Source organism: Silurus aristotelis, assembly GCF_946808225.1.
Source record: "Silurus aristotelis genome assembly, chromosome: 16".
NCBI lineage: Eukaryota > Metazoa > Chordata > Actinopteri > Siluriformes > Siluridae > Silurus > Silurus aristotelis.
In genome coordinates, this window is record NC_139589.1 from 3,685,889 (window position 1) to 3,710,398 (window position 24,510).

A 24,510-nucleotide genomic window follows, 5' to 3' on the forward strand; every position below is an offset into this window, starting at 1 on the left:
ATATTAAAAATGATTCGAGAAATACTCCTAAGCAACTGGGAAAACCTATAATAATATATACATTCTTATAGAAAGGATTTTTATTGCACTACAATGTATATGTGACAAGTAAAATACACACACACACACACACACACACACACACACACACACACACACACACACACGTATTTGCATGATGTAATTTACTAAATAAATTACATTAATGATGAACTACATTAATGATGAACTATCCACTAAATAACCCTTTAAAATGTGGATCGAGATATTCAATACTTAAAATTTGTAATCCTGTAATAAAAAAAAACATTGTTTTGTTGCATTGTGTATTTATTGCTTTTCTTTTGTCAACATCAGCAAATTGACCCAAATCTAATGCTCCTGCTTGCTCTCTATTGCGTGAACAACGCGAAGGCGTGGTCTGTGCTCATTAGCCAATCACGACGCGCCGCACAGAGCCAGCCAATGAGCGCGCGTGTTGTTATCTTGCGCCCCGAGTTCTCTCGTCCGCCATGATGCTTGTTTGCGTTCAGTGAGAAGCAGCAGATACAAAGTGGAGCAGAAACAAAGGAAACGCGCAGTCGGTCGGCTTCAACTGGCATGGTCTCACAGGTAAAAGGAAAAAAACCCCGCAGAACTTCCCTGGTGTCGCTTTACGTGGGGTATATGGGTGTTTTTTCTCTCAAACGCGGGTATTTCCTTTCTTATAAACAGCGCGTGCACCTTTTTCGATTGTTGGGTTTTAGTTCACTTTAAAGTCGCGCGCTAGCTTGCTAGGCTAAGTCGCGAGCTCTCTGGCGAACTAGTAAAATTTTAACAATACCGCGACTAGTTAGAAACAAAAAACCTGCTTCAAATCACACTTCTTATCAAATTATTTACTACATATACACCTTAAGAGTTAGTTTAAAAAAAATCTGGTTTAATAAATTGATTAAACAGGATGCACGAATTGCTTATAAATGCACAAAGTTTTCTTTTTTTTTTTTATATTTACAGCTCTAGCTAATCACATTTTAGTCACGAGTAATTCCCTACCTGGTTAGCATAGCAATACTAGCATTTCAAGCTCGTTTTTAAATAATAAGCATTAAGCTACAATATAGTTAGTACTTTACGTGACGTGAAAGTAACTAATAAAAAAAGGTTCGACATTTGCTTTAATTATAATTAGTTTAACTGGTTAACTCGAGCGCTGGGACACGGGCAGCATGGCTAGTCTGATTACATCTAATCATCTCATATATCATTTTATTGCATGTCCAGAAAAGTTGGATTTTTATATCCAAATATCTCTAGGGTTATCTAAATTTGCATGCAAGATTGTAGAAATACTCGGGTAATCTAGTTAACTAGGTAGAGTAAGAGTTGATGCATAACACGAGGTGTTTGGGGGGGGGGGGGGGTATTTTTTATTTTTGTAGTTTCCCTTTAGGCAAGCCAAAGGAACAAGAAACCACTACACAACACTGATTCCTTTGCTGACTGGTTAACATTTGCGTACTTGTGTGCATAAGGTGTCCAAGAGCTAAATCTTAGACTTTCCCTAGAAGATTTGGATCAAATGGAGAGCACTGATCGTGTTAATGAATAATGGAAAATCAGCCCCGGGTATTGATCTTCTAAAGTGCTACCGTGTGTACTGTGTATTCTGATATCCGTCCAGGCTCCCACGTGCCTCCCTCGGCACTACTAGCTGCCCTTAAACCGGAAAGCCGTACCCACGTACCCAAAGCTTAGATGTGTGTATCCAATTTGTTTCCAGGCCTGTTGTGTAAGAGTCTTACGTGCAAATGTACACATCACAAGATCAGGTGGATGGACGGATTTAGATTCACCGGGTGAAATAACTTTTGCTTCTTTCAGTGTTCCAGGAATGCCCAAGGAAAAATATGATCCGCCAGATCCACGGCGGATGTACACTATAATGTCGAGCGAGGAGGCAGCTAACGGGAAGAAGTCATACTGGGCTGAACTGGAGATCAGTGGTAATTTATTTGCTTTTATCGTTCCATTGTATCACACACAGCATTTCACTTGTTTCCAGTAACAGGTATTATGTCGATTTGATTGCCAAAAGTTTGTGGACACACTGGTGACCATACCCCTGGCCTTTTCCAAAGTTGCCACAGTTTGCGTTGCATTTGGTCCACTTAGGACGGGAGTGGATATTGTAACGGCGAAAGTGCAACTACACCTGGAAGGGATCTTGAAAAAACACACTGTTGGCGTGGGGATGTGTCCACATATTTTTGGCATATTGTGTGATTTGTAATTTTCTTTGGTAATGCTTGATCATTATTAAACTATTAGTGGTATTTATGTCTGGCTAATGGGGTGTGAACTTTTTCTTAATTGGAGGAATCTTTCTGCACTTATTACCGCAACCTGAAACTAAACTAAACTTTAACATTGCTGTCTGTTTTGCCTTTAGGCAAAGTGAGGAGTCTCAGTACAGCGTTGTGGTCTCTTACCCATCTGACTGCTTTGCACATCAGTGACAACTCCCTCTCACGCATCCCTCCGGACATTGCCAAACTACACAACCTGGTGTACTTGGACCTCTCGTCCAACAAGATCAGGAGCTTGCCCTCCGAGCTAGGCAACATGGTATCTCTCAGGTCAGCGACTACAGCATTCTCGTGACCAAGAGCACAAAACCATTCTTCCTCTTTTCTCTCTTTTTACCGACGGTAACGACCGCCCTCGATGCTCCCTAATGTCCATGATCTCGTGTGTAGCAGCCTTGTGGGCTTTACTTAAAATGATCAATTTCAATAATGTCACTGCTTGTAATGTATCCCCTGTGATTATCGCAGCACTGCGCTGGAGCGTGTTTCTCTGATGAACCGAAAAGCCAGTTTGCTTTAGTTTAGGTCTAGAGTTCAAGCTTTTGCATGTGGTACAGCTATTATGTAAATGTTGTTGTTTTGGAGTTCATGGGGCTGTGCTAATATCATTTCTTTCGTCCAGCTTGTAAATCATGAACTGTGCACACTGGGTTATTTTGTAATTCCGTCTCTGACTCTTCTCCCTTTTTTTTTTTTCTTCTTTTTTTTTTAGGGAACTGCTTTTAAATAACAACCAGTTGCGAGTCCTGCCTTTTGAGCTTGGAAAATTGTTTCAGTTACAAACCTTGGGTTTAAAAGGTGAGTGTACATACCTGAACAGATTGATCCCTCTGGTACATGTTGATGTGACTCATTTTGCATTACACATGATGAACAAAAATGAGTTTACATGTAAAATTTAAATTCTGCTTTCACTCACCAGGAAACCCACTTGCACAAGACATCATGAACCTCTACCAGGAACCCGATGGGACGCGCCGGCTCCTGAACTACCTGCTGGACAATCTTGCAGGCACCAAGCGCAGTAGGTCACACATCCTGCCCCCACGCCATGTAAATGCCCTAAACGAGGGAATTTGTTTTTCAAATCCTTTATTTTCTTTTTAATTGCATGAAGATAAAGGTAAATTTTTATAGAGCGGGAATAATAATTATTCATGGTATATGCTGTTGATACATCGGCTTTGCTTTAGTCTCAACAGAACAGCCCCCTCCTCGCTCATGGGTACATCTTAAGGAGCCTGACAGGACACGACCAGCAGGTGAGATCCTTTCACACTTTTACTGGTAATGTAATATCTATGACTTACCACCAGAAGAGTTCTTTTGCAGGAACTTTGCTATTAGGTGAACCTGGATTTTTAGTTTAGAATATTCCCGGATATAATCGGATGCAAGGATGCATGCAAGCGCATACCAGACCTTCACTGTAGTTATTTGGAATCCAGGAACTGAATTTCTCATGCAATGTGTAAGAGTGAGTTGCTCAGAACTCGGAAGATTGTACCCCGGCTTTTAAATCCTATTTATTAATCAAACCCTGTTGATTTTGTCTGAAATATTTACCCAGAGATAGTGATTTATAGGCTTATGTTCATTTAGTGAGTTCCTGACATGTAAAACCTCCTGTCTAAAATAGAACTGATGGTTTAATGCTTTTATCAGGTTCACTGTACCGGGCTGTGTTGTGCAAAAATAGAATTAATCTTATTAACATCACACTTCCCATTAAACTGCCTGTGTATAACAGAAGGATGCTGCTGAATATATATAATCTTCCACACACATCCTTTATTACAGTCAATAGTAAACAGAGCAGGTATGTGTGTATGTATATATATATATATATATATATATGTGTGTGTGTATGTTAGTGCTTCTTGGATCATCCATCACGATCAATTTACGAATAAGATTTTGGGGACAAATATTTCAATTTCAAATAAGTCAAACAATAAATCTTTCACCCAAATCACCAGCAAACAAGCCGCAAAAATGTGGTTTTTATGAGCTTTTTATTTCCCGCTGTTGCGCATAAATTCGACGAAGCAGTCCTAAATAGGACACATGCCGAGGGGTTTTTTGTAGCGCTTGATGGGGCTGCACGCTGGTTCCAAAATCGTTTCATTATACAGGAGTAAGATGTTCACCTCAAACTGATTTTCGGAATATGCCGTGATTGAGATCGTGCAAATTGAACCGAAAAAAAAGTTTAAACTACATTTAAATGTTGAGAACTGTTTTGTTTGGATGTACGCTAATGTTCTCTGTGAAACACCTGGGTGGGGGGCTTCAGTGGAAGTGTTCTTTTCCTCAGAACTTCATGTAGGAGTAAATAGCTAGGCTTGGAACTTGCAGTGATGCCGTGAATGTTTGTCCATGTCGCAGCATTGTTCTCCGTGATGTGCTACAATGTACTGTGCGATAAGTACGCCACACGCCAGCTCTACGGCTACTGCCCTTCCTGGGCTCTCAACTGGGAGTACAGGAAAAAGTCCATCATGCAGGAGATCCTGAGCTGCAGTGCGGATATCATCAGTCTACAGGTGTGAGACGTATATATTTGCTCTTGCATTTCTTTATACGAAGTGAGCATCGTGATGGAGATCACTGCACTGAAGAGAATATGGATTTATTTTTATAAATTTTTTTATTAAGAGGTACACTATATTGCCAAAAGGTTGTGGACACCTGGTCACAAGGTACGATATGTGCTTTTGTGTGCTCTTATAATTCCCTTCACTCTCCTGGACAGGTGTTCCACTGGATTTATGCAGTGTATTCATTGAGCCACAAGGGTGTTTATTAAAGTCAGGTACTGATGTAGGTGAGGAGGCCTGGGGTCTTCAAACCATGTAAACCATATCTTCATGGAACTCGCTTTGTGCCCAGGGGCATTGCCATGCCCAAACGGGTAGGGTTTCCAAGTTCAAGTGAACGCAATATTTTATTATAGCGCATCAAAAGACGTCCTATAAAATTGTGTGCCTCCAGCCTTGTGGAAACTGTTACCAGAAGAACCACATATGGCAAGGAAGGTCAGGTGTCCCAATACTTTTGTCCATATAGTGTATGATTGGGGGGAAGGATGCTTAAACCTTTTTGACTGTACTGCAGGAAGTCGAGACGGAGCAGTATTACAACTTTTTCCTGGTGGAGCTCAAGGAGCATGGCTACGAAGGTTTCTTCAGCCCCAAGTCTCGTGCCAGGACAATGTCAGAATCTGACCGGAAACACGTGGACGGCTGTGCCATCTTTTATAAGTCAGAAAAGTAAGTGTTCAAACGCCAATGTGGAAGGCTGTTAAAATAACTGTCCAGTGTGCTGACCCCTAGTCCTCACCCTGTGTGTGTTTTGGAAACAGGTTCAGCCTTGTGCAGAAACACACGGTGGAATTTAACCAGCTGGCCATGGCAAACTCGGAGGGCTCTGAAGTCATGTTGAACAGGGTGATGACCAAGGACAACATCGGGGTCGCTGTGCTCCTGGAGCTGCGCAAAGAGACGATGGAGCAAGCTGGTTAGCATTTCATTTCTCGCTCTCTCTTTCAACCATTTTGCCTACCTGCTGTTTCACCAACCTAACAGCTGTTAATGCATTACGTGGCTCGTTTTGTTTTCTACATGACTGATCCTGGTTGAATGCTGTGCAGCAGGGAAGCACTTGCCTAATATGGAAAAGCAGCTACTGCTGATGGCTAACGCTCACATGCACTGGGACCCAGAGTACTCGGATGTAAAACTTGTCCAGACCATGATGTTCCTCTCAGAAGTGAAGAACATCGTGGACAAGGCTACACGTAGCCTCAAGCTTTCCTCCGTGTCCGGGGAGACCAACGCCATTCCTCTTGTCCTGTGTGCTGACCTCAACTCTCTGCCGGACTCGGGTAAGCTGTGTATGACTGGGGGGGGTTTGTTTGGTTTTTTTTCTTTCATTTCAAATTGTTTTTTTTTATTTTTATTTTTTCTTTGAATTGTAAATGTGTAGGTGTTGTGGAGTACCTGAGCACAGGCGGTGTGGACGGCACCCATAAAGACTTCAAGGACCTGCGCTATATCGACTGCCTAACCAACTTTAACTGTAACGGAAAGAATGGCACCTCCAGCAGCAGGATCACGCATGGCTTCAAGCTGAAGAGTGCCTACGAGAACGGCCTGATGCCTTACACCAACTACACCTTCGACTTCAAGGTCTGTAGTACAGAAAATTTTTCTTTTTGTGTGTATGGTCCAACCTCGCTATCGGTAAAATCGGGTGACCTCTACTAAACACTTAAAGTATAAACAGATTAATCAACCTATAGTGGCTGAAAAAAAACACTTGGTGTAAAAAGAGAAATTACTGAACTTTATAACAAAAATAAAAACACTAAAGTACTTAGACATAAATGTACTAAATAAATATAATTACATTTATTAATGATGGATAAAAAAATATAATTGCAGTCTCGCCTGTAAAAACAAACTGCACATCGGTGATTTGCCTGTAGAGGCCGCTCTCCTAAAGGCAGCAGACTAGAAGCCGGAAGAAAGTATGGATTTGAAGATTCAGTTCCAACACTCGGCTCTTGGTGCCGATTAATCTGTGAAGCCGATGAATCGGTCGACCTCGTGTTCGGCGTTTTCATGAGCATCACAGAAAATCCTAAAAAATCGAATAAATTTGATGTCGATGAACATGTAGAGCAAGTTCTTCTTTCGGCTGCCTCTTTCAATCCAACTACCTGCATGTCCTCCCTCACCACATTCATAAACCGCCTCCTTTTCTCCTTCCTGGTGGCTCCATCCTCAGCATTCTCCTACCGATGTACCCCATGCCCCTCCTCTACACATGTCCAAACCATCTCAATCTCACCTCCCTCACCTTGTCTCCAAAACATCCTACATGGGCTGTCCCTCTAATAAACTCATTTCGAAGCCTGTCCATCGTCGTCACTCCCAACGAAAACCAACATTTACAGCTCTGCTACCTCCAGCTCCACCTCACTTCACTTCTCTTGTCCCCAGGTACCTGAACTCCTCCACCTCTTCTCCCTGCAACTGCACCCCTCCACTGCCCTTCCTCTCATTCACACACACGTACCGTCTTACTACTACTGACTTTCATTCCCCTTCTCTCCAGCATGTACCTCCACCTCTCCAGGCTCTTCTCAACCTGCTCCCTACTCTCACCACAAATCACAATATCATCCACAAACATCAGAGTGCAGCATTGGTGCAGAGTTTGTAGGGCCTTGCTCAAGGGCCCTACAGTGGCAGTTTTGCAGTGCTTGTGTTTCTGAATGGAAGATCAGGGATTCGAGCCAGAGTCTAAAACACTGATCTACCTTTAGATTTTGTGTACACACAAGATCAGAGTTGGCCATCAGATCATGTAGACCTGGTCATCACACCTATAAACACCTCATCCCAGACTTCCTTTCACTCAACTTGGCTGTGCTGGGGCTTGAACCCCTGACCTTCCCATCAGTAGTGAAAGCCTTAATTGTTGAGCTTCTCAAAACTGCACAGATCTATTCTGCTCTCTTCCCAAAAGAGAAATCAGAGAATATCATGTTAAGCATTTCTTAATCCCCATGCATTGAAATGCTATTAAAGAATTATCAGATTTTTTTAGCCTGTCTATCTGAGTAGATTAGTCTTGTCAGTGTGTGAGTGTGAGAACCTGATTGAATTGTGAGAAGCATTCTTGGCTTAGCAGTGTTTGAGGCAGGAAATGATTTTAACTGCGGTGTTTCCTGCAAAATATGGTTCCTATGAATAGCCGAGGTTAGGAAATAATCAAAACAAAAATTAATAAAGTGCAGCCTTAAACAAATGTTGCTTTATTTTTGGTCCCTCCTCTAAAGTACATCTTGCTTTTTTTTTTTTATTCTATTGGTTCCAACCTCTGTTTTTCTATCCTCTTCAGGGTGTGATTGACTACATCTTCTACTCTCAGCCTCTGCTAAATGTGCTGGGCGTGCTCGGCCCACTGGACCCTCACTGGCTCCACGAGAACAATATCGCTGGTTGTCCGCACCCCCACATCCCCTCTGATCACTTTTCCCTGTTTGCACAACTCGAGCTGCTCCTGCCGTACTCGTCTTTGGTCAACGGTCTCCACGTGCCTGGCTGCAGGTAGTTCTCAGAGCTCCGACGCAGCTCCTGGCCCCCACCTCGCACCTGACCGTCTGCAGGGAGAGAGCGATCGAGAGCAAGGGATGAAAAAGAGCACCGCCTGTTGTGTACTCAGTTCAGTAGGAGGAGTTTGGGGTATGGCTAAACTTTTATTACAGATGGATTTTAACTGACGCAGACGCTTGTCAGTCTTCTCTTTACCCCCCCGATTCTTTTCTTTTTGTTTTTGTTGTTTTTCAGTTCTTTCTCTTGGCACAACGTTATCTACTTTTTCACACTGTATCCTAGATGGTTCTTAGTATACCTTGTATATTTTACCTGAAGACCACGCTCAATGCTTATATACAAAAAAAAATGGCAATACCTTTTCAGACACAAGCAGGGAATCCAGACCAAGCAAGTTCATCCGATTTTTCTATTTTGGTCCATGCCGCCTATTATTTTTTTTAAGGCCAGTTCAGAGCGAGCAGCTAAATTTACTAAAAATCGTCGATCACACCAGCTTTAGAGCGACGATTGAGTCCAGTCTGTCGTAACTGCCCTTGTTCGCTAAAGGGCTTTTAAAGAAAAGAAGAAAAAACTAACAAAAAAACAACCCATGTGCCGAGAACGAGAGCAGGTCACTCTCTCTCACTCCATGGTGCTGAGGCATCTTCTGGTGCAGCAGCTGAGCGGTGTACTCAATTCACCAGCTTCAGAGATTCCACACACACACACACACACCCGCCGGACTGCGTTCATCTCGGTGCAATCGCTTTAGCAAAGCGCTACGTGACGCCCGCCACGCCCAGCGTTTTTAATCCTGTTTCGAATGATGCGGCGTTTCGATGGCGGTATCTGAGAGATTAGCACGCAGTTGTTTAGGCGCACCCAGACGCAGCTAAGCCCAGACGCCCTCACCCGGACCGGCACATCGCTTTATCTAACCGCAGACCGTTCCTTTTAATTCCACATGATTGTATCGATGCCGCAAATCTTTTTAAGTGTACATACAACCTGATTCAGATTTGAACACTTTTGAACGATTGTATTGTAAAATAAAAAAAGCGAAATTTCGGTGTATTGAAAATGTAAAATGACCAGTATGTTGGCTATACAAGAGCTGCTTTTTTGTTTTTCCCGCTGTATACATTTGCACTTTGTTTTTTTAATTTGTTTTGTTTTTCTTCTGTGCAAAATCGTGCCTCACTGCTCCTTTCCTGTAAGTGCACTGCCACTTCTCTCTGACACCTGGACAGCCTCGAACATTTCCCATACTACTTTTTTTTATTAATTCACACACAGCGCCATAGTCTTTCACTGATTGGCTCTTTTTGTATGTTTACCAGCCCCTCCCTATTCTCTCCTTCACACTTATTGTGCAATGTCTGTAGATTAAACCCCATTCACAATTTACTGCCACTTCCTCGTGCTCAACTCAGGATAATTTTTTACTTTAATTTTTGAGTTCCTTCAGCTTGGGTCTGGTTTGATCTCGAACTTCTCTCATCAGCGCTAAAACCACAGCTCTCTGCTCTCTTGACGTGTGTTGTGCCATCCGATGCTGCAAAGCCAAGTGTAAAGCTCTTCAGCTACTACTGTATAAAAAAAATAACAAAAGGAATACGGCAGCATCCGCTCTGGGCCGCATTGCGTGGTCCGCTCTCGCCGTCGGTTTCGGTCGAACCACCAACCCGTTATGTGCTCACAAGGCCAATTTTTTTGGATACACGTTGTTAACTTCCTCCTTGAGTTTGTCATGTTTTAAAAAACAGAATGGATTGACAAGCACTTATTGTGTATCACTAGTGCAGCTACCCATTTTCCCCTCTTTTTTTTTTTTTCGTTTTAACTACTAAAGGATACTTTTGCCCTCGAGGCAGAAGTCAGTTTTAATGACTTTTTACTGAGCAGTGGTTTAAGGCATTACAAGTCGGACCACCCGTCTCACTGCCAGTGTCTGTTTTAAATTCCTCTTTCTCGATCTCCTTCACTCTCTTCCTCTTCGTTTTTTTCCGTCTTTTTTTTTTTTTTAATCAAAAGCAACTTTGTCTGGTTGTTCTATTGGATTGCTGATGGTGTTGTAGCTGAGATTATTATATTTTTTTTTCCCTTCCTTTTGTAAAGTGTGAATAAATTATGTATCGCGTATCCTTTCTTTGACATGAACTGTGTTGTATCATGATTATCTATTCGTGTTTTTTTGGGTTTTTTTTCGCATACGTTCGCTTTTTTCTGTTGTAAAACTCGAAACCAAATTTTTTTTTTTTTGTGAAAAATGTTGGCACACTGAATTCTAGATTTGTACGGTTCACAATACGTTTAAGGAGAAAAAAAAATTTACTTCACTAAAATCGAGAAGAAAAGTCACAGAAATAAAGAGCTGTCATTTTTGTCACCAAATGCGAATTTTTTTTAAATCTTTACGTGACTCCGCCTGGTTTGGGGGATTACAAATAAAATAAAATCATATGTGGATATCGGGTTAGTTTGGGAAGCGTAAATGCAGCACTGCCCTCGTCTCCTGTTCTCGTCTTTTGGTAAGTTCTCAAGGTGTTTGGGTAGAATAGGGAGGGGGTGCGTATTTAATTTTTCCCCCTCTCTCTCTTCGGCTTGTGAAAACGCCAGTCACTTCTGATACATGTCTGTTTAGTTTAAAGGCTCAATCACCTGGGGATCTTTTTTCTTTCTTTCTCTATCTTGTGAACAACAATCTGCATCAAGCGATCAAGTCTCCTTACTCAAACCCTCGCAATAAAAGTTTTCCATCATGCATTAAAAAAAAAAACCTTTACTGTTTATCCATCGCTGTCTCGTTCACCTTTTTCTTTTTCTTCCCCCTTTCTTTTTCTCGCTCTTGTCAGTTGGGTTTTAGTCATGCAGGGATCACGATTGAGCAAGAAGTCGGGACGTATTTAGGAAATGTCACTATGATGCACTGGACCAACTCTTGTTTACCATTTATGGAATACCAGCAAAACACTTGCACAATGTTTAAAAAAAAAAAAGAATGTTAAATATATAAATATATTATGAAGAAATATAGATATGAAAAATTTAATGGCAGCTGTTTTTATTGTAATATTAGGAAGTGTTTTTAAAAAAAGAAAAAAAACTAATGGTAAACAAGGTTTTGGGTTTTTTCTTTCCTTCCCTTTTTCTTGATTCTTCTCTTCTGAGTAGTGGTGTGTTTCTAACAGGGTCGGCTTGTTTCCTCTACACCTCTGTATTTTTTTTTTTCCTACCCATGGTTAAATAAATTCATCTGTTTCAAACGTGCTTGTGTCTGTCTTGGGTTTTTTTCTTCTAGGAAAAAGATGACCGCACTTGCATCGCCTGCTAATTTTGTTTGGTACCCCTATTTTTTGTTTTGTTTAGAAAGGCGATTAAGAAATTCTGTTTTGTCCAACAGGTGGCGATCGTGTTTCACTGCCTGTATGGAGACGCAGCAGTTTCTGACTGAATACATTTTGTTCTATTCTTTTAAGATTTACCATAATTACTTTATTAATAATATAGTAATTATTTTTCTTCCTTGCATCATAAATTAATTGTAAATTAGTAGTGAAACGTAATTTAGTAAACGATTTTCCCCCCCATAAATTTTATAAATAACTTCCAGTGCCACAGATTATAACCACTTCATCAGATCATCCCAAAGATTGATGAATTTTGCTTTTCTTCACCCGAATCAGATCATTGAATCGATTCGCCGATATGAGCCGACTCCTGACTCCCAAACGACTCCTCATCCGATTTTTGACTTCTATCTAAACGTTTTTACGTTTGTTCTTTGTTTTATTTTACAAAAAAAAACAATTTGGATATTACGTTTCAAAACATTTAATTAATCGCGGTGGTTCGCGTGTTAAACGGACGCCACTCAAAAAATGCTATTTTATGTATTCAGTTTGTGCTGTTAACATTTTACTTCATTTTGTAATCAATTATATTTTTATTACATTTCCTTATTTTAACATAAAACCCCATAAGAACAATTCCCTGTGTTTTGGTCTATGGTGTTCTCCGTGAGAGAACGGGGAAAATCTGAAAAACTAATTAGTTATGATTAAATTAAAAGGGGGAACTGAACATGATGTTGGAATTTTAAACAAAAAGTTCAAATCCCAGTAATGCAAAGTTACTGCTGTTGGGCCCTTAAGCAGGGCCCTTAACCAAAATTTAAAGGGGAAAAATCTAAATCAGGCAGCAAATTTTCCAGAGAAACCAACAGAGACCATTAGAGTTTCTATTAGAACCAATACAATTTCCATTTTAACCTTTTAAAGCGGTTACAATTTCTGAGGGTTTGTATGTTTTTTTTTTGTTTTTTTTTTACATTTTCTTTTTTCACTTCTAGTGTAAAGAACTATTTCCAGATCTGTCTGTCTGTCTGTCTGTCTCTCTAATCTCTTCATTGGTAACAAACTTTATTCAGTCTTCCATGAGTATAATTTATTACTGAATCCTGGTAATGTAATAAAACAGCACCTTGTATAAAGTTTTATTGTGAACCATCACAAAATGGTTTTCAGTAAATATACCATTACAAAAAATTAGCTGTTTACCATTAAAACCATTTCCAAATTATCGTCAAACCAAAGCAAGGTGTGTCCAGCAGATACCATGTGGTTGTCAAGTTACCAAAGGTGCATAACAGATAACAAGCCACCAAAAACTTTCTTTCAGCTTCTCCCATTAGGGGGCGCCACAGCTGACCATCCGCATTTTTGATTTGGCACATGTTTTTACGCTGGATGCCCTTCCTAACACAACCCTCCCCATTTATCCATGCTTGGGACCAGCACTGAGAGTGGCTGGGGCTGACCAGGGATCGAACCCAGGCCGCAGCAGTGAGAGCGCCGCATCCTAACCACTAGACCACCAGGGTTATAACATGTCACCAAAAGAAAGCAATAAATTACCAGTAGAAACCCATAGATACCATTAGAGTTTCTATTTAAACCAGTAGAAATTTCAATATAACCTTTAAAGCCATTACAGTTTGTGAGGCTTTCTATAGTTATTGGGATGTGACATAGTTTGAAATGTCTTACTCAGTTCTAGTGTAAAGCCTTCCCAGATGAGTGGTGGCCAAATTTACCAACGAAGCAAAGACTCAATTCTGAACAGGATGCACAAAAAGCCCACCTTAGTCCACAAACCTTTGACTAAGTCCCTGTGAACTGCACTCGAGTGATGTACACAATTCTTCCCAAAGATATTCTCACCATTGGTGTTTTGAACGTGGTTCGACAATGAGCTCAGTGGTGTCAAACATATCGCGCATTGAAATCCTTCAAAGGTGTAAAAAGGGGCCAAGATCTGGAAATTGTGAAGCTTGAGCCTGTGGTGACTGTAAAATTCGTACATTTCCAAAATACTGTTGCTATTCTGACAGAAAACATGACTGCTAATTGGCAGGCAAGTTCCTGTGTTCTCAAGTTCTTGATTGATTAGGTTTTGGTGGTCCATATCATTCGTTTCCATTCCTGTTTGATTAAGTAGGACGCCACGAAGACATGGTCTGTCATCTGAACAGACTGTTTCCAGAAAGCTGCTGGAATTAATGGTATAAAAACGTCCTGCTGTAAACATTACAGATCCCATTTATACCCCTTTGTACTGTCTGGTTCAGTGTATGAGTTGAGCAAGTACACCCCAATAACTGTAAATCCTGGAGTATTTTATATTCAATATATCAATTCTAACAATGTTTTGCGATGAAAAGAGTGACACTGCATTTTTTTGGCCATTTAAAGAAAAATGTAGCGTTGCATACTTTGATGATCCGTACTCTTTCTTTTCTCGTGTGTAATAATAGCTCAATGGTTACGTCTCTGGATTGCTGAATGGAAGGTTGGTGGTTCAAGCCCCAGTATTGCCAAGCTTCTACTTTTGGGGCCCTTGAGCAAGGCCCTTAATCCTCTGTGCTCCAGGGGTGCTGTATCATGGCTGACTGTGCACTCTGAGCCCAGCTTCCTAACATCGCTGGTATATGTGGAAAAAAAAGTACACATGACAGGTAAAAACATCTATAACCCCAATTCCAAAAAAAAAGTTGGGACACTGTGTAAAATGTAAATAAAACCAGAATGCAACTATTTGCAAATCACATAAATCCCAATCACAAAAAACATATCAAATGTTTAAAATGAGAATATGTACCATTTTATATAAAAGGTGATTTTGAATTTGATTGCTGCAACAGCTCTCAAAAAAGTTGTGACAGAGTCACGTTTACCACTTTGTAGCATCACGTCTTCTGTCTATGTAGTTCTGGGAACTGAGGAGACCAGTTGAAGATTTGGGAGAGGAATGTTGTCTTTTATATGTCTAATACAGGATTCTGGCAGCTCAATGGTTCTGGGTATCCTTTGTTGTATTTTTCGCTTTTATGACGCGGCTTTTATATTGAGGCACATTATTCTGAAATTGTTCCCCAATTTGTAGACACAGTCTTTCACAGATTGGTGAAGTTCTGCCCATCTTTACTTCAGAGAGACTCTTCCTCTTTAAGAGACACTATTTATACACAATCATCTTACTGAGTTGTTGTCAATGAACCAGATTAGTTGCAAAATGTTGAATTTTTACAAACACTTACTTTTCCTGAATTGTGCTGCCCCGTCCCAACTTTTCTAAGACGTATTGCAGCTATAAAAATATTTTAATATTTTTTTTTTCCTCAAAATGGTATATGTTTTCTATGTTCTTTTGTGAATAAAATATGGGTTTGAGGTTCAAATCATTTTGCAATCATTGCATTCTGTTTTTATTTTCATTTTACACAGTGTCCCAACTGTTTTTGGAATTGGAGTTGTATTTTATAATATAAATTTGATTGAATTTTACTACCACTGGGTCTCCACACTAAGAGCAGTATGTTAACTTCGTTTAAGCATTTGTAAATGTTAAACAGTAAATGTGACCTTGATTATAATAAAGTGTCTTCTCAATTGGCAAATGTACCTTTGTTAAGAGTGCTTGGACTCCGATCTGTGTTTGTATGGAAAATAATACGGTGTTAAGCAAATCAGTTTGTGTATGTACTGTATATTGTTTTTTTTATCTACATGTTTCATTCCAGGTTTTACAGATCTGAGTTATGTACGACAGCTTCTACAATTGAGTCTAAACCTGAAATGCCATTTGTAAGAACATGGTATGTGGTGTTGAAGGATGGCCCAAGTTCAACATTTCCCATATTCATTACCTGGTCTCACTTCCAGCATACTCTCTCTTATAGTGTTAACAACTTTACAGAGAATTGTTTTCAAAACACATCCATCCATCATCCTGGATTAAAATGTCATGAGTCAGTGCAGATTCTCGATCATTTTGGACAATGCACCACTTCTGTGTCCACCTGCTTAGAGACTTTCCAGAAATAGACTGTGGGGGAACCCTTCCCTTTCTTTTTTTTTTTTTTTATTTGCTGCAAAGCCATATCTTATTAAACTTCCTTCTGAGGTCACACAGGTACAGAGTTGCTCGGCAACAGAAGAAAGTCTCATTGAAATATGCCACAGAGAGTTAGTCAATGGTTTGACAATTCTGCCTACCGACTCTGGCACAAGCCCTGAGGACTATTAAAGGTTTAAGGGGAAAATATGGTGTCTTAGAGAAACAAGTCGTTGCAGAGCAAGCTGTAAAATACAGACAGTTTTTGGCATCCGTGTATCAGCTGCCCATTAACACACAAGCTGGACTTCTGCCAGAGGACTGACTTCATCCTAAGAGTTTTTATGCCTGTACTGTACTGTCAAGCTCCTCTCAGTTTCTTCCATACTGTGTGCTTCTAAAATGGAAGACTTTATAAAGTAAGTCACATAGTCATTTGTTTAATCTGAAGTATTCCAAATATTTCCATTTTTTTGCAGGTCCTGGCCAAGATAACGAACCTTTAGAACGACAACAAATAGAACACACAAAGGCAATTCATTTGTAGTTATAAAGATTTTGATATATAGATTGTCTCATAGCAAACTCTCAGATTCAGGTTTTCCTAAATTTGCCTTGCTGTATTTACACTCGTTGCATGTTCTTCCTGTGTACTAAAGGTTTCCTCAGCGGTCTTTGGTTTCCTCCACATCCCAATATCAGTGGTAAACAGTAACCAAGTACAACTTACTAAAGTATTTCAATTTGGGGAAGATTTTACTTTTAAACACATTCAAATTCACATTTTAAAGTCAAATATCGTTTTACTCAACAGTTGTTTTTGCGAAATGAAGCGTTACTTTTTATTTACGAGTGGATAAACCTGTCTGGTCAAACATGCAACAATCCACCAATCAGGGTAAAGCATGTGTTTTGTTTTTTTTTACTTTTGTTGATTGCCACTTTGTGGTATCTACCAATCACAAACTTACAGTTCAGCAAGAAAGCAGAACATTTAAACATGAATAAATAATGGAAGAAACTCCAGACTGGAACTCGCCACGACGCACGTGACCTTATTTGTGTGATATTTTTGAAGTAGTTGAAAAGAAGGTTTTGGGCTCATGATAATTGTAATAAAAAATCAATCAGTGTTTGACTTAAATATCATTCGATTAAAAGATCAGTGTGCTGAGAGTCACATAAACTGAGTTGATTAAGCAAAGAGTCTTTTGAAAAAAAATTATAACAGGAAGATTATAGGCATAATAAATTATAGTATTTTGGATACTTACAGTGAGGAAAATAAGTATTAGAACACCCTGCTATTTTGCAAGTTCTCCCACTTAGAAATCATGGAGGGTTCTGAAATTGTCATCGTAGATTGCACGTAGGTGCATGTCCACTGTGAGAGACATAATCTAAAAAAAAAAATCCAGAAATCACAATATATGATTTTTTAACTATTTATTTGTATGATACAGCTGCAAATAAGTATTTGAACACAGGTTTGCACACACTGCAGGAGGGATTTTGGCCCACTCCTCCACACAGATCTTCTCTAGATCAGTCAGGTTTCTGGCCTGTCGCTGAGAAACACGGAGTTTGAGCTCCCTCCAAAGATTCTCTATTGGGTTTAGGTCTGGAGACTGGCTAGGCCATGCCAGAACCTTGATATGCTTTTTACAGAGCCACTCCTTGGTTATCCTGGCTGTGTGCTTCGGGTCATTGTCATGTTGGAAGACCCAGCCTCGACCCATCTTCAATGCTCTAACTGAGGGAAGGAGGTTGTTCCCCAAAATCTTGCAATACATGGCCCCGGTCATCTTCTCCTTAATACAGTGCAGTCGCCCTGTCCCATGTGCAGAAAAACACCCCCAAAGCATGATGCTACCACCCCCATGCTTTACAGTAGGGATGGTGTTCTTGGGATGGTACTCATCATTCTTCTTCCTCCAAACACGTTTAGTGGAATTATGACCCAAAAGTTCTATTTTGATCTCATCTGACCACATGACTTTCTCCCATGACTCCTTTGGATCATCCAAATGGTCATTGGCAAACTTAAGACGTGCCTGGACATGTGCTGGTTTAAGCAGGGGAACCTTCCATGCCATGCATGATTTCAAACCATGACGTCTTAGTGTATTACCAAAAGTAACCTTGGAAACGGTGGTCCCAGCTCTTTTCAGGTCATTGACCAGCTCCTCCCGTGTAGTTCTGGGCTGATTTCTTACCTTCCTTAGGATCATTGAGACCCCACGAGGTGAGATCTTGCATGGAGCCCCAGTCCGAGGGAGATTGACAGTCATGTTTAGCTTCTTCCATTTTCTAATGATTGCTCCAACAGTAGACCTTTTTTCACCAAGCTGCTTGGCAATTTCCCTTTCCAGCCTTGTGGAGGTGTACAATTTTGTCTCTAGTGTCTTTGGACAGCTCTTTGGTCTTGGCCATGTTAGTAGTTGGATTCTTACTGAATGTATGGGGTGGACAGGTGTCTTTATGCAGCTAACGACCTCAAACAGGTGCATCTAATTTAGGATAATAAATGTAGTGGAGGTTGACATTTTAAAGGCAGACTAACAGGTCTTTAAGGGTCAGAATTTTAGCTGATAGACAGGTGTTCAAATACTTATTTGCAGCTGTATCATACAAACAAATAGTTTAAAAATCATATATTGTGATCTCTAGATTTTTTCTTTTTTTTTAGATTATGTCTCTCACAGTGGACATGCACCTACGATGACAATTTCAGACCCCTCCATGATTTCTAAGTGGGAGAACTTGCAAAATAGCAGGGTGTTCAAATACTTATTTTCCTCACTGTAAGTACATTTGAAGGCAAATACTTTTGTACTTTTTCTCAAGGGAAAGTTTAAATGGACACGTTTACCTTTACTGGAGTCATATTTTACCTACTGGATCTCTACTTTTGCTCAACTACATGGTTTGTGTACCTCATCCACCACTGCATAGTAGCATGCTAGTAGGCAGTATTAGCCTTGCCCCTCGGTGTGTATGAGAATATAAACGTGTGTTCCATCCAGAGTGTATTCCTGCCCTCATGCCCACGGTTTCCCAAATTGGTTTCCCAAATTCACGTTAAGTAGTAATCTATCACAATCTATTACTCGTTTGTTTCTTGGTCTTTTCGAAAGGCTTCTCTTTAGCATCGCTTTATCAGTCCAGAATTAGTGCAGAATCACAAAGGATTCATCTTGAATATGGTATGAAATGTGCTGCTTCAGTGTGCCCCGAATCACAAATTACACTGCCAAGAGGTTTTAGATAAGATTCGGATCTTATTGAAATTGAATTCATGTGTAACCTTAAGCAGTAGCACCTGATCAGTGGTGGATCCAGGCCACACATACAGTATATATGAATCCTTTTGCTTGTAATTTATTTTGCCCATGTCTGCTGGGGCTTTAAATCTTGATATAATTAGCATTTGATATAACAATTACAGCATATGATAGAGCAGTTCTAATATGTTATCACTGGACTGGTGTGTTTGTGACAGTTTTCGAAGTGTTTTTTCGCAGTTTTGTGGGAACATTGATATGTTCCAGGAGAGGACAAGGAGAGGTCATTATTACATTTTTAAAAAAGATTGTCAATTTGACAGAAAACAGGATTGGGAGCTAAGTTTCTGTGTTCTCGGTTTCCTGATTGACTGGAATTTAGTGAGCCACATCATTTGTTTATTCCTATTTTTAAAAGTCATTTTTATTAAAATCATTTTCTAAGACTTTATACACTTGTGTGTTTCAGAGGTTTGGTAAGTGGACTATCTGCTACGGAGTGGTTTAAAAAGGTTTTGAGACTAATGGCGCTAACTGGTGCTATTTTGAGCACGTGTATTTCATCATGAACAGCAAGTTAGAAGAGGAAACGTGAAATTTTGCGTGCAACTGGGCAAATCTTCCACAGAGACATTTGTCAGCAGATTAAGAATCAGAAAGAGCTTTATTGCCAAGTAGTTTGCACTTACAAGGAATTTGTTTTGGTGACAGAAGCTTCCAGTTGCACATTTTCTAAAGTAAAAAGGAAATAAAAAAAAGATAAATAATTAAAAGAATAAAAGTATAAAATGACATATGTTTGACATACGCCGATGCTGCAGTGAGTCGTTCGAGGTGAATTCAAAGCGGAAGATCATCACTGGAAGACGACGAGAGATTAAGAAGTCCTTCAACGAGCTCAATCCCTGAAAATGTCGAAACCGTTTGGCAACTTGCGCATGATGATCGATGGAGAACAGTCCACATGATCTCACTACTGCTCCCACCCTACTCACCAGATTTGGCTCCTGCAAGCTTCGCCATCTTCCCAAAGATGTAGATTTAACTTAAAGTTCACCGTTTTGACATCATTGACATCAAATAGCAGAAAGTGCTTGACATGCTTGGAAAAAAAGAAGACCAGAAGTGGCAGGACCGCTGAAAGTGCTGTATTGCTGTGCAAGAGGACTATTTTGAAGGTAATAGTGTGTAAACGTAGATAAATAAAGTACCTTCCTATAAACAGAGCCAGTCTCAAATCTTTTTAATACCACCTCATACCATATGTTTATGTATATGTAGCAGACAGTCCACCCCAAAGTTAGTTGCTTTCCAATGATTGCACATTTAGAGGTATTACACAGTATTCCTTATATACCAATTGATATATATACCAATATATATCAATTCTAACAATTTATGTAACAAAAAAAGTGATGTATTTTCTACCCATTTACAAATACATCTTACATTGTATACAAATCATCGATCTCCATACCCCCCTGTCCTCTACATCTGCCTCTTTCACCACAACCACCTGCATGTCCTCCATCACCACATCCATAAACCTCCTCCTTGGGCTTCCGCTTTTCCTCCTTCTTTCTCGGTGGCTCCATCCTCAGCATTTTCCTACCGATATACCCCATGTCCCTCCTCTGCACATGTCCAAACCATCTCAATCACGCCTCCCTCACCTTGTCTAAAAAAACATCCTACATGTGCTGTCCCTGTAATAAACTTATTTCTAATCCTGTCCATCCTCGTCACTCTAATCGAAAACCTCAACATCTTCAGCTCTGCTACCTCCAGCTCCACCTCCTGTATTTTAGTTAATGCCACTGTCTCTAAACCGTACAACATCACAGGTCTCACCACAGTCCTATAAACTTTCCCTTTTACTCTTGCAGATACTCTTCTATCACAAATCACTCCTGCTATCACTCTTCTCCACCAACTCCACCCTGCCTGGACTCTTTTCTTTACTTCTCTAACACACTCTCCATTACTTTGCACTGTTGACCCCAGGTACATGAACTTCTCCACCTTCTCCACCTCTTCTCCCTGCAACCGCACCGCTCCACTGCCCTTCCTCTCATTCACATACACATGTACTCTGTCTTACTCCTACTGACTTTCATTCCCCTTCTCTCCAGTGTGTACCTCCACCTCTCCAGGCTCTTCTCAACCTGCTCCCTACTCTCACCACAAATCACAATATCATCCGCAAACATCAGAGTCCATGGAGACTCCTGTATGACCTTATCCGTCAACCTGTCCATCACCACTGCAAACAGGAAAGGGCTCAGGGCCGATCCTTGATGCAGTCCAACCTCCACCTTGAACCAGTCTGTCGTTCCCACTGCACACTTCACTGCTGTCACACTGTCCTCATACATGTCCTGCACCACCCTCACATACTTCTCTGACACACCTGACTTTCTCATACGAATCCACAACTGCTCTCTTGGCACCTTGTTGTATGCTTTCTCTAAATCCACAAACACACAATGCAACTCCTTCTGATCTTCTCTATACTTCTCCATCAACATTCTCAAAGCAAATAATGCGTCTTCAAATAATGCCCTTCTTTGGCATGAAACTATACTGCTGCTCACAGATGGTCACCTCTTCTCTCAGCCTGGCTTCCACTACTCTTTCCCATAACTTCATGGTGTGACTGATCAACTTTATTCCCCTGTAGTTACTGCAGGTCTGCACATCTCCCTTATTCTTAAAAACCAGTACCAGCACACTTCTTATTTATTCCTCAGGCCTCCTTTAACCTTCCAGTATCCTGGTAAACAATCTTGTTAAAAACTCCACTGTTATCTCTCCTAAACATCTCCATGCTTCTACCGGTATGTCATTGAGTCCTACTGACTTTTCACTCTTCACTCTCTTAATCGCTGCTCTCACTTCCTCCTTACTAATCCTTTTGACTTCATGCTTCAGCATCTCCACACCATCCAACGTTCTCCCTCTCTGATTTTTCTTGTTCATCACCTGTTAAAAATACTCCCTCAATCTTCTCAACACACTCTCCTCACTAGTCAACACATTTCCATCTCAATCCTTTATTGCTCTAACTTGCAGTCCAACTTCTCCTACAGCTCCTCATATGCATTTTCCTTGGCTTTTGCCACATCCCTCTTTACCTGCTGCTGCATCTCCTTGTACTCCTGCCTACTTTTCTCATCACTCTGTTGATCTAAATTCTGTTTTGCCAACCTCTTTCTCCTTATGCTCTCCTGCACTTCCTCATTCCACCACCACGTCTCTTTGTCTTTCTTTCGATTTCCAGATGTCACACCAAGTACCTTTCTAGCTGTCTCCCTTATCACTTCTGCAGTAGTTGCCCAATCATCCAGCATTTCTTCACCACCACCGAGCCCCTGTCTGACCTCTTACCTGAATCTCACACTGCACTCTTCCTCCTTTAGCTTCCACCATCTTATTCTTCTTTCAGTCCTTACTCTCCCCCTCTTCTTCTTTACCTCCAAAACCATCCTACAGACCACCATCCGATGCTCTCTAGCGACACTGTCCCCCGCCAACACCTTACAGTCTCCAATCTCCTTCAGGTTAGTCCACCTGTTTACCACTGCTATTTCCATCCTTTTAGCAACATCTACCACCATCTGCCCTTCCACATTACTTTCCCTAAGGCCATACCTACCCATAACCTCTTTACAACCTCTGTTCCCTTCACCTACATGCCCATTGAATAATCCTTACTGTTTCTGATCATATAAAGTTGATCACAAACACAAAATTTGTTTCACGACCAATGGGTCTCAATAAATAGAGCAGTATGTAAGCAATTTTGTTTACTCCTTATTCCTGCTGCATGCTACATGCTGTGGGGATTATACAGTGCACTCTGAGGCATTGTATTGTTTTGTACCACTCAAAGTTCAAGGCTTGTTTGTAAGTTCATTAAGTACTACCTTATTACCTGCGAGTCAACAGCTGTGTGTCGGCTTTGTGGATGAAGGCAGCAGCTGTATAATTGCAACGGCATAACAGTCTTCCTAGACCAATAGACACCTTCAAACCCAGCAGGTGTCCTCCTCAGGAACAGCAAACTAAGCTGTCATGTATTATCTGTCTCCAGTGCGTTCACCTTGCCATGTTTCACCGAGTTGCTTGGTTGGTTATTGAGATGGAGGAAGGTCTGTGACCCAATGTTCTAAATATGAACTGACTGGCTAAGGAGCTGGTGAGAGCTTGAGATATGACACCATCTGGCCTGGCTCTAGAATGCCTGAACCAAATGAGATGGAGCTAAGTCTGCGTCATCTCACTAGGCATAAAAAACACTAATAAGAAGCACGTGGTGCTAAGGATGAAAACCTGGACCTTATTACTGAGCCAGTGCTTCAGTGAGGGTGAGGCAGTTGGAAAAATGTGTTTTTATATATATATATATATATATATATATATTTTCAGATAAATAGATGGAAATATAAATAGAATATAGAAATATAGAAAGAATTAGTTCAAAAAGTTTTTATCTTCATAAATCTGCATTTGCAGTTTACATATTAATTGCATAATTTACATATTGATTGCATATTTTCATTAACCAGTACAGTGTTACAGATAAAAGCTGATGTTTCAGGGTTCACTGTTCCGATTAGCTTGCATCGACTTCTTTTTGCACCTAGTGGTCAAAATGAGACCTGGAACATGACCAGTGCTAATGAAGGCCCATTGGGACAGGAATCATGCTGCCCCCTCTACTCTCTCTATGAACATTTTCAATATAGGAGAAGCACTACAGTTTATAAGGATGCCAGTTCAGGCTGTCAAAATCTTATTTAATACCAAAAATACCAGACTAAAATGTAAAATTTCAGACAGAATGTCTGTTGTGTACAGAGTCTATTGCAAGGCAGATTACAGAGTCGATGTGCATCTTAGTGCATACATTTCTTGTGACTTTTTCCCAAGCGAAGTCTGTGAAAAATGAATACATTTTGAGGACAGTTTCATTTTTTTTGTGTGAGGACGAGCTGGAAAAGCTAGCAATGACAGGTGAAGATATTGTGTGTTTGTCTCACACATGGACAACATACCTGCTGTATCAGTCACTGTTCAAACACTGTATGGGGTCAATGATCAAATGTTGATTACAGGGTTGCTCTAAAGCAGAGCAGATCACATACATCCTGTGATAGACTTTCAGATTCAGTCCTGTTCCCTGAGCCTCAAATACAAAACCCAATCTTTTGAAATGCTTTATTTTGATTTGAGCAAATAATAAAAGAAATAGGGTTATGCAGCAATATTAATACTAGGCTTTTGATAAATTGCTCTCTCTCTCTTTCTGTCTGTCTGTCTTTCTCTCTCTCTATACTCAAATCGAAGACATTTATTTGATATACCCTGCAC

At 40.4% G+C, this 24,510-nt stretch overlaps 1 protein-coding gene and 1 long non-coding RNA gene across 2 annotated transcripts; both read left to right on the forward strand.

Annotated features, from left to right (window-relative positions):
• The first annotated feature begins 494 nt into the window (after positions 1 to 494).
• On the forward strand, positions 495 to 11,724 carry cnot6a (CCR4-NOT transcription complex, subunit 6a). Its single transcript, XM_083564632.1, has 12 exons — positions 495 to 612; positions 1,867 to 1,988; positions 2,435 to 2,621; positions 3,064 to 3,149; positions 3,274 to 3,375; positions 3,545 to 3,613; positions 4,740 to 4,897; positions 5,469 to 5,623; positions 5,716 to 5,870; positions 6,004 to 6,237; positions 6,339 to 6,541; positions 8,262 to 11,724. The coding sequence occupies exons 2-12, from the start codon at positions 1,877 to 1,879 to the stop codon at positions 8,472 to 8,474; spliced, it is 1,674 nt and encodes a 557-aa protein (XP_083420758.1). The 5' UTR covers positions 495 to 612; positions 1,867 to 1,876; the 3' UTR covers positions 8,475 to 11,724.
• Positions 11,725 to 11,810: 86 nt separating this feature from the next.
• LOC310739068 lies at positions 11,811 to 15,100 on the forward strand. Its single transcript, XR_014537232.1, has 3 exons — positions 11,811 to 12,468; positions 12,569 to 13,699; positions 13,755 to 15,100. It is a non-coding gene; the product is annotated as an uncharacterized lncRNA (long non-coding RNA).
• The last annotated feature ends 9,410 nt before the right edge of the window (positions 15,101 to 24,510 follow it).